The sequence below is a fragment of the Microcebus murinus genome, chromosome X (genome assembly GCF_040939455.1).
Source record: "Microcebus murinus isolate Inina chromosome X, M.murinus_Inina_mat1.0, whole genome shotgun sequence".
NCBI lineage: Eukaryota > Metazoa > Chordata > Mammalia > Primates > Cheirogaleidae > Microcebus > Microcebus murinus.
The window spans coordinates 122,615,622-122,629,552 of NC_134136.1; the positions used below are offsets into that span (position 1 = coordinate 122,615,622).

The following is a 13,931-nucleotide window of genomic DNA, read 5'->3' on the forward strand; positions in this document are numbered from 1 at the left end:
TGGATTTCCCCTAATGGCCTCTGTTCAGGCATTGCTGGAGGAACCAAGGCCAGAGTTGGAAGGAGGGCAGAGAGAGAGGGGAGAGAGTCTGAAGTCACACCCACCCTCCCCACACAGCCGAGGTCTGTCTCCTCCCTGTCCCCCTTTCAAAGCCCCCTAACCTCAGGGGACAGGGACTAGGAACAGAGAGGGGCTAAGGGATGCAGGGGAAGGGGTAGGGGTGAGAGAGAGGCCCACTCAAGACTGGGCCTCTAGTGCATGAGGGGAGTGGAGTGAGGGCAGGGCTCAGACAGATAAATAGATATTTATATATAATATAATATAATGTATATAAACAGCAAAGACAGTTAGGGTCTCCTGGCTGAGGAGTGGAGACCTAGGGTATAGGGGTGGGAAGGGGAGCAGGCCTTCTCCTGAGCTCTTGCCCACCCATGGGGTCCTCCTGGGCTGCACTGACCTGTAGAGACAAAAGACACAGAAATGAGAGTGGGTCCAGACACAGGCAGTGCCCTCAGGGAGGGGTTGGGCTGTTATGCCTTTACCCTCTGCCTGGCATGCCTTTTCTTCCTTCTTCCTTCACTTACACTCCTGAAGTCAGCTTCATCCCAGCTGCCCCTACTGGGAAGATATTCTCCATCTTGCCCCCACTGGGTGAGGGAAAGAGATCATGGTCCCCTTCCCCCCCCCAAATAATAGTCCATTATCAGGTACTGTTCCAGCCATTGGTGATATACTATACTGAGCAAAACAAAAATCCCTGTCTTTGGGAGCTTACATGTAGCAGGGGGAGGGAGGCTTGACACAATGAAAACGGCACATGAGTATAACAAAAGGTGACAATAAGTGAAATGGAAAAAACCAAAAAGTGGAGTGAGAAAGGGGGGAGAGTAGTAGGAGGTGATGTCAGAAAGGTAGGCAATGGGGTCACAGAGGGCTTATGGACCACACTGTGGAGACTTCAGCTTTGACTCTGGGTGTTGTATAAGCCCTGGCATGATTTTGAGTGGAGAAGAGTAAAATGTCTCATGCTATGTTGTTTCCATTATTTACTAAATAAAACATTACCTAACATTAAGAGCTCTAAGTGATGTGTATACAGCATGAATGTCATGGTCACATCCCCTAGTCTAGTGGAAGAGACAGTCAATAAACATATAAACTAATAATTACAGAGTATGATAAAGAAAAGCACAGGGTAGGCCGGGCGTGGTGGCTCACGGCTATAATCCTAGCACTCTGGGAGGCTGAGGCAGGTGGATTGCTTGAGGTCAGGAGTTCGAAACCAGCCTGAGCAACAGTGAGACCCGTCTCTACTATAAATAGAAAGAAATTAATTGGCCAACTAATATATATAGAATAAATTAGCCGGGCATGGTGGCACATGCCTGTAGTCCCAGCCACTTGGGAGGCTGAGGCAGGAGGATTGCTTGAGCCCAGGAGTTTGAGGTTGCTGTGAGCTAGGCTGACGCCACAGCATTCACTCTAGCCTAGGCAACAAAACAAAACTCTGTCTCAAAAAAAAAAAAAAAAAAAAAAAGAAAGAAAGAAAGAAAAGAAAAGCACAGGATACTAGGAGAAAGATAACAAGGGGGACTTGTTTTAGTTAGGGTTGTCAGGCAAGATCTCACAGAGTAAATGACTGAAAGGATGAAAAGGAGCTGGCCAGGTAAAGTTGCCTGTGTGAGGGCGTGGAACTCCTGGGGGAAAGCAAGTATAAAGGCCCTGAAATCAGATTGTGCCTAGCATACTGGGTGGCTAATGTGGCTGAAAAAGGGTCGTGGTGGGTAAGGCCTGTGACTACAGTGAAGACTTCCGCTTTTAATTGGAATGCGATGGGAACTCCGGCAGAGTTCTGAACACAGGAGGGCCATGGCCCAATTTAGGATTTTACAGAATCCCTCCTGACGCTGTGAGTTGGACAGAATGGAAATGGAGGGGAATACCTGTGAAAAGGTCTGGGGAGATGACAGTGAAAAGTCGGAAAATTATGGATATATTTGAAGGTAGAGCCAACAGCATTTTTTGATGAATTAGATATGGGATGCTTAATGAACTCTCTGCCCTTTCCATTCTTGCTAACTCGGTGCCAGAAACTACCGTCATTCCTGTGTTGCCACCTCCTTGCCTTCACCTTTTCACGCCGCCCCTCTGCCTTCTCCTGCCTTTTCTCTCCGCCTTCCCCTTCACATCTGAGGAGAATCTCACCTCTCTTTTAAAGCACAGCAAGAAGGCGGGCAAACCTTTCCAAGGCTCCACCCTGCCGCTTTTCCTCCTTTGAAATTCCACACAACCTCCCTCACCTCCAGGACTGGGGAGAGGTGGCAGATCTATCCCCTCCTCCAGCATTGGTGAGCTCGTCTGACCTTCAAGACCCACGCCCGTTTACTCTCATCATCTATTGGCCTTATTATCTATTCGCTTAGCAGTCATTTTCTAAGACCTACCTCCTCCTCCCTTCCGTGGCTCCTGCGCTCTGCTGAATCTCCACTGCGCAAGTCCTCCTGCTATTCCCTCCTTTCATTGGTCCCTCTGCCCGCTTCTCTCTCCCCTCTCTACCCCCCGAGCTGCACTTCTGCCTCCCTCCCATAGGCTCTTCATTCTGCCCATCTTCAAGCACCACTCTCCTGTTCTCCATTCATTGGCTAAGTTTTCGCTCTAGCATGTAGCTCTGCCTCCCTATTGGCTCCTTCAGACTTCAGTCCTTACTGGCTCAGCAAACGTCTTACATATTGCCCACCCCTGACTCTTATTGGTTTATTGACCTGCTCATCTCCTTTCATGTACCCTCCTTGGCCGCACCACCCACCCGTCACTCACCAGACTACATCTGATTGGAGAAGGAGGTGGGCGCACCCTGCGGGCCGTAGCCTTGCTGCCCATAGTCGCCTTGAGGCCCGTAGCCGCCGCCACTGCCGCCGGTTGGCTGCCCGTAGTCGGGCTGGTAGCCGCCCTGGGGCCCATAGGAGTCCTGGGGCCCATACCCGCCGGGGCCCTGCCCGTAGCCCGCATCGCCGTAGGCGTCCCCGGGTGCCGGTTGTTTCTCGGGGGCACCAGGAGGCGCACGCAGGAACGGGGCGGCCCAGCCAGTTTCCTTAAACACGAACCACAAGTTGCCGACCCAGAGCACCAGGTTCAGGAAGCCGAACACCTGCAGGGAGACAAGGCCTGGCTGTCGTCCGCCGCCTATTGCTTTGGCGGCCCCAGGGGACATCGAGGCCAAGCGTGGAGGAATGGGCATGTTGGGCATGAATCTGTGGGTTCCCGGAGGGTGGTGGTTTCTGAAACCCAGACCCTCTGAGTTCCAGTACGTGAATGTCAACGTACAGAATAATCACCTTTTGGGGGGAGAGGGCGTGTTAGAACTCAGATTCCGGGGGATGTTGAGATCTACCAGCATTACATATACAAGTATTTATATAATTGCATATCTCCATATTTACATTTGTATAAAATATGGTAAATTTAAATTTAGAATATATACATTCTTATTAAATATAGATATACAACTAATGCATATATGCACATAAATGTATATACAAATATATGTATAAACTCACATAAAATATGTAAATATATAGTTTAATATTAAAATATAAATATATGGAACTTATATAAAATAAAGCACTTTATATATGTATTACTATATGCCACACCCTCTTCTAAACACTTTACATGTTATTCACTTAAAATTTAATTTTTGGACAGGAAGTAATATCTCCATTTTACAGTTGAGGAAACTGAAGCCCAGAGAGCATAAGTTGCCCAAAGTCTCACAGCCAGCAAGTGACAGGAAAAAGTTGTAATCTTAGCATTTGTAACACTTGTATATGACTTACCTCGTGCCATTTTCCAAATACTTCATATATTATGAGTTTGCTAAATACTCAACTTTGGAGCGGGACCCATTATTAGTCTTAAATTTACATGCTCAAACTGAGCCCCAAGAGGCCGTGTGACTAGTTTCAGGTCACAGAGCTTGCAAGTGGCAGAGCTCAGACAGTCTGACTCCAGTCAGTAGGGGGCATCCAAGTGGGGAAACACTGGAAGTTATTCATTTTGCACATGAGAAAACAGGTCCCAAGAGGGGCTGTTGCCAGAGATTCTACATGACTAGACTGGGTCTGGGATCCAGGTCTCCCAAACCTAATCTGGACAGAAGATCTCATGTTCTCCACTTTGGGGACAGTCTGTGGTGTCACAGTGGTATTTGCTGTCTCATCCTTCAACATTATTGGGATGCCTCCTCCAGAGAGCCCCTTTGAGCTTCTGATTCTCCTTTCATTCTCTCTCTCCACCACTCCCCATGCCAGACTGGAAGTTTCTCAGCCCCCCTCCTGCAGCCAGTCCCCAGGGCTTACCACAGAGGTGTTGAGCCCAGAGGTCACAGGGTCCCTCAGCTCCTTGCATGTAGTTCCTGTCTGGCGGCAGACACCCATCTCCTTGATAATGTTCTCTGGGTCCGTGGCCATCTTCACGTCTGACAGTCCCTTGGCCCACGCTGACGAGCTAACTAGCCACATGAAGGCGAACACTGCTGTGGCCAGAAAGTCCTAGGGTGGGCAGGGGTGAGGAAGAGGGCTCTGTGAGTGAGCTGCTTCATGCTGGGCTCTCGGCCTCCTCGGGTCACAGGCTTTCTTGGGAGGGGGCATGCTCCAGAAAAGGCCTGTCTCTCTCTTGCCTTTTCAGCTCTGAAATCCATAACACTTTCACCTGAAAGTGGCCCTCCCAGCTTGGGCTTGTGTGTGTGTGTGTGTGTGTGTGTGTGTGTGTGTGTGTGTGTGTACGTGACACAGAGGGTGTGGGAGTATGATTGTGATATGTGGGTGTGATAGTTGGGGGAAAATCTGTGGGATGGTTTCCAAATCTGTGGAAAGTAGTGTGTCTTTCCACTTTCATCTGCATGTGGGAATTTGTGTCACTTTGTGTCTGGGATGAGGGTGTGTGAGTACAGCTGTGTAGGAATCAGTGTGTCTTTGTGGCATGATGACATACATGACTGTCACAGTGATCCTCTGTGGGCTCCTTCCTTTGATCTAGACTGCGTAGTTGTGTGAGAATGGGCAGGTTCCCAGATGTGGGTCTGTCTAGGATTCTGTGTGGGCTAAGTATGTCCTTATGACTCTATGTCTCTGTGTCCCTGATACGTGGTATGGATTTATAGCAGCAGCAGCAGCAGCAGCAGCAGCAGCAGCAGCAGCAGCAGCAGCAGCAGCAACATGTGTAGCTGTTATGGTGGCTGCTTGCATGTAGGTCTGTCTGGGATTTGGTGTGGCCTATGAGGGTGGCTGTGTCCCTGAGGCTCTGTGTCCCCACGGTCCCTGCATGCAAGTGGCTGTGGGGACTCACCAGCATGGGCCCTTTGTTGTTCTCTCGGTACTTGTTCTGCAGGAAGATGTAGGTGGCCAGAGCCCCCATGGAGTAGAGGAAGGCAAACACGGCCACAGTGACAAAGAATTCAGCAGACGAGGAGTAGTCTCCCACTAAGAAGACCTTGGTGGTGCCCCCTCGGCAGGTGGGTGCATCAAAGTACACTTGGTGCAGCCTGCAGACAGAGGTGGGCAGGTATGGCCCAGCCCCTAAGAAGCCCCTGACCACCCTCCCCAGCCCAGTCATAGGTTCCCCCAGATTCTGACAAGGTCCCAGGAAGGGGAGGAATTAACCATTCACAGAGCACCTACTATTTACCAGTCACATTTCACTGATTGCTCAAAACATCCTAGTGAGATAGGTGTTATTCTTCTCTTACTCTAGCCCAGGCACTCTGGCCTCTTGGTTATTTCTAGAACTTGCTAGGCATCCTGCCACCCTAGGACCTTTGTACTGGCTGTTCCCTTTGACAGGAATGCTCTTCCTCTAGTATCTTCATGTCTTTCTCTGTCATCTCCTTCAAGCTTTGCTCAACTGTCACCTTCTTAGTGAGGCCTTCCCTGATCTCATTTTAAATTAAATTGAACCATTCCCTCCTGGCACTCCCTTAGCCCCCTTCCTTGCTCATTTTTCTCTGTAGCAGTGATCCCCATCTGACATACCATGTATTTTACTTTTTGATCTTGATTTTTGCTATAAGAGGGCAGGGCTTTTTCCTATTTTGTTCACTGCTGTATTCCCAGAGCCTGGAACAGTGTTGGCATGTAGTAGGCGCTCAAGAAATGTTTATTGAGTGAAATATACAGAGGTGGAAACAGAGGCTCAGAGAAGTTCATTAACTTTCCTAAAGTCACAGAGCAGGCAAGGGAATTGCAGAGTTGAGATCTGAACCTTGTTTTCTCTATATATCATGTTCACTCTTCTCCCTACCCTACGTCAGGTCCTTGAGAGAAAAAAATGTGTGCATAGCAGAGGAAAGCCCAGTGACTACAAACTAGGAAAAGACAGACAGAAAGAAAGGAGGGTAGAAGGGATTTTGGAACAGGATGCGTGTATGTGAGGGGAGAAGAGAGGACTGGGAAGGTGTCCTGGGACTAAGGCCTTTCCTGTGGTTTGGAGGAGGGAGTTGTAGGGAGAAAATGTGTGTGTGGAGGACTAGAGTGGGGGTTTCAGAGCTCTGGCCTCAGATTGGGGGGCTGGATCCTAAGACTGAGCAAACGGTGTTGGTGTCCTTGTGTAGTAAAAGTCCTGAGGGAAGATGCTTACATTTATTAATCACCTACTAAGCACTTCACATGATTGTCCCATTTAACACTTCCCAGCAATTCTCTAAGGCAGGCATTATTATGCCCATTCTACAGATGAACAAACAGAGGCTCAGCAAGTTTAAGTTACTTGTCCAAGGCATACAGCCGATAAGTGGTGTATCTAGGACTTGTATCTAGGTTTGAGTTTCTAGTTTCTAGTGGGCTAGGTCGGGAGAGGGGTTGTCCAAGGGGGAATGAGGGGTCCTTGGGAGGCATCAGGGTAGTGAGGGTGTTGGTGAGGGAGACCCAGGGCAAAGATATTTTTTTCTAGGAGACTTGTGGGTAACAGGCAGATCCTCTGGACCTGAGGTCCTAGGCATGGGAGGCATGGAGGTGGGGGGGCATACAAAGGAGATTTTTGTGGTCTTGGGGATTCCCAAAAGGCAGGCTCTAACCAGTAGCCCATGTTGCCAGCTCCTCCTTCCCCAGACTGTTCTTCCTGCCTCTGTGACCCCAAGGATACCTGGTTGCCCCTCTACCTGCCAGGCCACGCTTTCCTGGCACATGCTCTTCTTTCTACCATTGCTCAGGGCCTGTGCTGGGCTTTCTTCTGTTTCCACTCTTCCTTCTTCCCACTGGGTGATCTCTTGATCCCACATTTCCCTTGGCACTCAACCCCCCCCAGTTTCCAACTCAATTCCTGGCCTCTTTCCTGAGCCCCTAAAACTTATTTATTTTACTTATTGACAAACACTTAAGGAGCCAGGAACAGTGCTAAGCACTTTCCAAGTATTAACTCATTTAATACTAACAACAACCCTGTGAGGTGGCTATTATTATTGTCCTCTTTTACAGATGAGAAATTGGGACCCAGAGTGGTTATGTTATTTGGCCAAGCAGTAGTGGAGGAGACTCAGAAGCCTCTACTGAAATTCTGTCCGGGGGACTCTGTCTCCCCACCCCCAGGAAGGTAAACACCTCCGTGAAGGTACCAACTGTGCCAGCCTGTGCTCCTCCTCCCTGGTGCCTCTAGCACCCAGCACAGTGCATGGCACACAGTGTGAGCTCAACAAATGTCAGAGTGGTTCAATTGGGTTTATTCATTCCCTATAGCTAAGCAGCACCCCCTTGTTATTCTCCATCGTGAAGCCCTGGATGAGGATCCCCTCGTCGAATTTCTCCTGATCTGCAGTGATCCTCTTTATTAATTTATTTGTTATAATGAAGACTCCATGAAAGTAGGGAGTTGGGTCTCTTTTAGTCACTGTTATGTCCCCAGGACTTTGCGTAGTACCCGATTTACAATAAGGTCTTTAAAAAATGTGTATAGAATAAATGAATGAATGGGGATTAAATAATAATATTGGCTAACATTTATTGAGCACTTAACTGTGTTAAGATGTATGTGTATGTGCATATGTGTGTCTTTTTATTTTGAATCTTGTTTATCGCCTGTCCCCCACCCCTTTCCTTCACTAGAACAGAGCCAGAGGGTGACAGCCTATGTCTATCTTGCTCACCACATAGCCCTAGAGTCCAAAGCAGTGCCAGGTACAAGGCGGGTGCTCAGTGCATGGGCAATCATCCCAGTAGGTGTGGCCTCTTGAGGTGGGGGCTGGGGAGGGCCACTGGGGAGGAGGTACTGGCTGGTTCCACGCCCCCCCCCACCTCTCTCAGGTCTGTTGGGAGCCCAGGGTGGGGACACACCTGAAGGGGTATTCGAATTCGACTTCAATGTTGGGGTCACTCTCGGACTTGTTGGCACACTCCACACCCAGCCGGAGCTCCCCGCTGTAGCTGCCGCATGTGGCAAAGGCGAAGATGGCGAAGACCTTGGGTAGCAGGGGTGGGGATGGCTACAGTGAGCCTGGGTGTGTGTGGGAGGGGGTGCCCTCCTCTGGACAGATCGGGGCCCAGCACAGGCAGCAGCAGATGGAGCAGTCCCCATCCCCCTCCCCCTAATCAGGGCTCATCGGGAACAAGGACAAGCTGATTACAGGGCTATGGCTGTCTCTTCCTGTTCCTCTCTCTCTCTGTGTCACTCTGTCTCTACCTCTTCATGCTCTGATATCCCTCCTTCTCCATCTCTCTTTGCCTTCTCTGTCTCTGTTGTTCTCTGTGTGTCTCCCTGTGTCTCTGTTTTTCTCATTATCTCTGTTTCTCTATGTCTTTGTCTTTCTCAGATGTCTTTGTCTCTGATTCTCTCTCTACCTCTCTAGTCTCTGGGTGTCTCTTTCTGTCTCTTTTTTCTCTCTGCATGTGAGTGTATGTCTCTCGCTATGTCTGTGTCTTTCTGTTTCTTGGTCTGTTTGTCTCTGTCTCTTACCCAGTCTCTGTCTGCCCCATGCCTCTCTTTCTCTGTGTTTTGGTTTCTCTTCTTTCTGAGTGTCTCTTTCTCTCTATGTCTGTCTCCTCCATCCCATTTTCCTGCCTCTCTCCCTGTGTCTATTTCTCTTTGCATCTCTGTTCTCTGTGCGTCTTTTTCTGTCTCCTTCTTCTTTGTCTCTGTTTGTCTCTTTTCTCTCTTGTCTCTGTATCTCTTCTCATCATTGTATCTTCTTTTTTTCTCAGTATTTCCATCTCTGTCTCCATCCTTTCCTGTCTCTCATTCTCTCTGTCCCCTTCACTGTCTGTGAGTGTCTCTGGCTTTGCATCTCTTCCCTAGCAATTGGCCACAGGCTCCACCTCCCTTGCCCCTTTCTCCCTTTGGGAGAGGAGGTAGGACATCACAATCTGCCACATCACAACGGGGGTACCCTCAGCCCCATGTAATGCCACAGTCCATTCGTTCTCTGGTCTTAGACCCCTGAAACCTCATTCTGAGGTCCAATTCCCCTATCCCCTTCAACCCCTCATCCATTCTTCACTCCCGACCCCTACTCCACCACTGATCTTCTAGACCTCACTACCTCCCTGTCTCCATGCGCTCTTCCCCCAGCAGCCCAGACCACACTCACCCATTGCAGCACCTTCACGAAGCCAAGGGGCTCCTTGACCACCCGGAACTGACCCCCGGCCACTAGCTGAGGAAAGAAACAATGGGGCAGTGATGGAGTTGTTGGAGGTAGAGAGAGAGGTGAGGGGCAAGGCTGCCAGGGGATGACCCCTGGGGATGGGCATGTGATCTCGGGAGATGGGGTGAGAAGGAGAAAGTGACACCTTGGGGAAGGTGTGAGCACCAGGGTTTCTGAGAGAAGAACCCCCAGGATTCAGGACTGGTGGGGAGGTCTGGGGTGATGATGAGTCAGATGGCAGAGGAGGTCAGGGGACAGGAAGATGAGGATGGGATCAGGACTAGTTAGGGAAGGGGAGAAGTTCTGAAATGTAAACGTGAGTCAGATGGGGAAAGGGCTTGGGTGGAGAGAGTGAGGATGGAGTTGGGGTTCATCCTGGTGGGGGAGGAGTCTTAAGTGGTGAAGGTGAGTCATAAGAGGGCGGTAGTCAGGTTGGTTAGGGTAGGGTAGAGGTCTGCAGCAGCAATGGTGAGTCAGATGGTGGTGGTGGTGGGGTCTGAGGTGATGGGGATGGGGAAGGGTTGGTACTTGTTGGGGGTGAGTTTATGAGGTGGCAAAGAAGAGTGAGATGGTAGAGAGGGTCTGGACTGATTAAGGTGGGGGAGGGCTGGGACATGGCTTCACTGGCTATGTGTTGGGGGAGGGGACACTGGGGGGTTTTGGAGAGGCAAAACCAGATCCCCCTAGGTCTGCTCTGGGGGAAGGGGTGTTCATCTACTGGGGTACAGTCTCTGTTTGGGAGGGGCAGGTGCCAGCCCTTTCTCCCCACCCCCACACCTTCTGTCGCTCTATTTCCCAGCTCATCTGCAGCCCCTCCCCCCATCTTCCTTCCACTCTCTCCTCCCCTTCCCCCTTGCCCTCACCCTAGACCCCAGGCTCCTCTTCCTCTCCTTAAGGTCGGCAGTAATGAACTGGACTTCTGGGGGCGCCCGCTGCAGCAGTGAGAATGGCCCTCGCTGCGGCAAAGAGCGCACTCCTTCTTTTCTCCACCTTCCCCTTCCTCCCCTTTGCCTGCCGCAGACCCCCAGCCCCAGCGCTGGGGACCGAGTCTCCGCTGCCAGGACCCTGGCCACCGCCTCTCAGAGTCGGCTGGGCTAAGCGACCCAGGGCTGGAAGGCCTGGAAGCGGCGGGCTCTGTCCACGGTGCTGGAGCGCGTACCTGATTCACCACGTCCATGTCTGCCAGCATCAGCATCAGCAATGCAGGGGGCAGGAGGCGCCTGCTAGGAAGGGCGGCGCGAGGCGCGGCGGGGGCAGCGCGCAATCGTCGGAACAGCCCAGGCGACTGAGGCCCCGCCCCTCGCGCCCTCTCCTCGCCCGCCGCTCGCGCCTGCGCACAGTGGGCTGTGCTATAGCCTCTCTCGCCGCCTTTCCAGTCCAAAGGCTGGAGCTGGGAAAGCGTGCTGGGAATGTCATTCTCTGTGGAAACACACCTAGCGGTCTGGGGAGAGGAGGACCGCTCAGTCCTACAGTATGACATTTTGCCAGGCTCTTTTCTGAGTTTGTTAAATGTGTTCACTCATTTAATCCTTACAACAGCCATATGTGGTAGGGACTATTAGTGCCGTTTTTACAGATGAGGAAAATGAGTCCCCAGAGAGATTATGTGACTTGTACAAGGTCACCCAGCTAGTAATTGGCAGTGTTCAGAGTCCCTGCAGTTTAGACATAGTTCAAGGTCTTGAGGATTCCTTTTTTACAGTCTGCATTTTAAGCACACTCTAAAGCCCCCTCCCTTCCCCCTCCAATCATCTGCTTTATTTATCTCTTCCTCTTGGACAAATTCTTGCCTACTCCAACTCTACATTTTACATCTTATTTATTCCTCAGTCCTCTCTTAATTGGACTACCCCTCTTTCATGCTACTAAATCTAGGTTCATCAAGGTTAATGGTGATTGCCATGTTGCAAAATCCAATGGGTAATATACAGTTGGGGGTTAAAATGCTCAACCTCACTCATACTAAGAGAAATGCATATAAAAACTGCTAAGATACTGGTTTTCATATTTGAGGGTGGTGAGTATCAAAAAGTTTTATAATGTTAAATATTGGTAGGTTGGTCAGAAAAATTCTCATAAATTGCTGGTGGAAGTTTAATTGGTATAACATCTGTAGAGGGCAATTAGGCAAAATCTAGCAAATGAATAACACATTTGTATACTGTTTGGCTCAGCATTTACACTTCTAGGAATTTATCTTACAGATAGATTCATGCATGTGCTAAAAGAGGTATGTATAAGATGGTACACTGCAGGGCTGTATATAATAGGAAAAAGTGTATATTCCCTAAGTACTTATTATTGGTAGCCTGTTTAAATAAACTGATACCATGCACTTGCCATTATAATAATATGGAGCTCTGGAATGATTGTCAAATTATTTACTTAAGAAATGGAAGATGTCAAGCTGTGTGGGAATTGTGTACAAAGAGAAGGAAAGGATTATGTTATAATCATAGAGAAAATAACTAACATTTAAATTGAGGCTGTTTTCTGTCAAGCACTCTTGAGAGAACTTCACATGTATTACTTATTTAGATCCTTACAGCAACTATCTTCATTTTATAGCTGAATAAACTAAGGTGCAGAGAGGAGGGATTTTCTTCTGGTAAGTGCTGGAACTAGGATATGAACCCAGGAAGTCTGCCTCCAGCACCTGTTATTCATTAGCTGCTATGCTACCTTATCAGTACACCATAATACGTCTATAAAACATACCTGATAAGAGTTTGCTACCTGAGGGGAGTGAAACCTTTCACTTTATACCCCTTTGTGCCTTTTGAACTTTGAACCAGCTGAAGGCATACCTATTTTTTAAACACACAGATTCACACAAACATGTAAAAGTTACTTCCCAGGCCGGGCACGGTGGCTCACGCCTGTAATCCTAGCTCTCTGGGAGGCCGAGGTGGGTGGATCGTTTGAGCTCAGGAGTTCGAGACCAGCCTGAGCAAGAGCGAGACCCCATCTCTACTAAAAATAAAAAAAAAAGTTAATTAGCCAACTGAAAATAGAAAAAAAAAGAAATAAAAAAAAATTAAAAAAAGTTACTTCCCAGTTGTTGCTTTATTGGAAGAAGCAGTACACAGGAGGGGTTAAGATTTTTGATATTCAACTGACTACATTTGGTATTTTTAATTTTTTTTTTTTTTGAGACAGAATCTCACTCTGTTGCCTGGGCTAGAAGTGCCTCCAACTCCTGGACTCAGCAACCTCCAACTCCTGGACTCAAGCAATCCTTCTGCCTCAGCCTCCCTAGTAGCTGGGATTACAGGCATGCATCACGATGCCCGGCTAATTTTTTCTATATATTTTTAGTTGGCCAATTAATTTCTTTCTATTTACAGTAGAGACGGGGGTCTCACTTTTGCTCAGGCTGGTTTCGAACTCCTGACCTTGAGCGATCCTCCCGCATTGGCCTCCCAGAGTGTTAGGATTACAGGCGTGAGACACTGTGCCTGGCCAAGTATTTTTAATTTTTAAAAAAAATTTTTCGAGACAGGGTCTTGCTCTGTCTTCCAGGCTGGGGTGCAGTGGAGTGATAATAGCTCACTGCAGCCGCCAACTCTGGGGCTCACGTGATCCACCCACCTCAGCCTCCTGAGTAGCTGGGACTACAGGAGTGTGCCACCACACCTGGATAAATTTTTTATTTTATTTCTTGTAGAGATGAGGTCTTGCCATGTTACCCAGGCTGGTCTTGAACTCTTGGGCTCAAGCAATCCTCCCACCTCAGCCTCCCAAAGTGCTGAGATTATAGGTGTGAGTTACTGCGCCCGCCCAACTGCTTAAATCTGAATCCCACTTCTAATATGTATTCTTGTTTGACTTTGGACATGTAATATGGTTTAAAATGGTATCTATAGGGTTATTGTACTGATTAAACAAGATAATCACTGTAATGCACACAGCATGGGGTCCAATAAGTGGTTCATTTTACCTCCTACACATCTCTGGAATCCACTCACTTCTCACCATCTCCTCTGCCACCTTCCCTGGCTAAGGCGACCATCGTTCCTGCCAATTTTAGCATCTCCAGTCTCTTCCCCCTCCCTTCTGTTTTCAGCACAGCAGTCAGAGCAACTATTTAAAATTTGAAGTTAACTATGTCACTACCCTACTCAAATCCCTTCCATGGCTCCCCATTGCTTATAGGAAAAATCCCAGAGTTTGGGGCCTGGCGTTCAAGGCTCTGTATGATCTGGCCTCCAGTGGCTTCTCCCAGCTCATTCCTCAACAGTCTCTCTTTGCTGTCTATGCCCTGCTCCTGACTGGTTGTTCCCACCATGCACTAGCCCAATCA

The 13,931-nt window shown here is 48.9% G+C and overlaps 1 protein-coding gene across 1 annotated transcript; it reads right to left on the minus strand.

Moving 5' to 3' along the window:
- Positions 1–298: 298 nt before the first annotated feature.
- SYP (synaptophysin) lies at positions 299–10,888 on the minus strand. The gene is made up of 7 exons (XM_012738162.2): positions 10,788–10,888; positions 9,572–9,637; positions 8,322–8,446; positions 5,347–5,542; positions 4,359–4,550; positions 2,818–3,148; positions 299–457 (listed from the first exon to the last, which is right to left on the minus strand). Exons 1-6 carry the CDS (start codon positions 10,821–10,823, stop codon positions 2,822–2,824), a joined length of 942 nt encoding a protein of 313 aa, XP_012593616.1. The 5' UTR covers positions 10,824–10,888; the 3' UTR covers positions 299–457; positions 2,818–2,821.
- Positions 10,889–13,931: the final 3,043 nt, after the last annotated feature.

Coding starts and splice junctions, on each gene's coding strand:
- SYP (XM_012738162.2), bottom strand. CDS start 10,823: ATGCTGATGCTGGCAGACATGGACGTGGTGAATCAG. Junction 9,638..10,787: donor ACATGGACGTGGTGAATCAG/GTACGCGCTCCA, acceptor TTCTTTCCTCAG/CTAGTGGCCGGGGGTCAGTT. Junction 5,543..8,321: donor GAATTCGAATACCCCTTCAG/GTGTGTCCCCAC, acceptor CTCTGTCTGCAG/GCTGCACCAAGTGTACTTTG.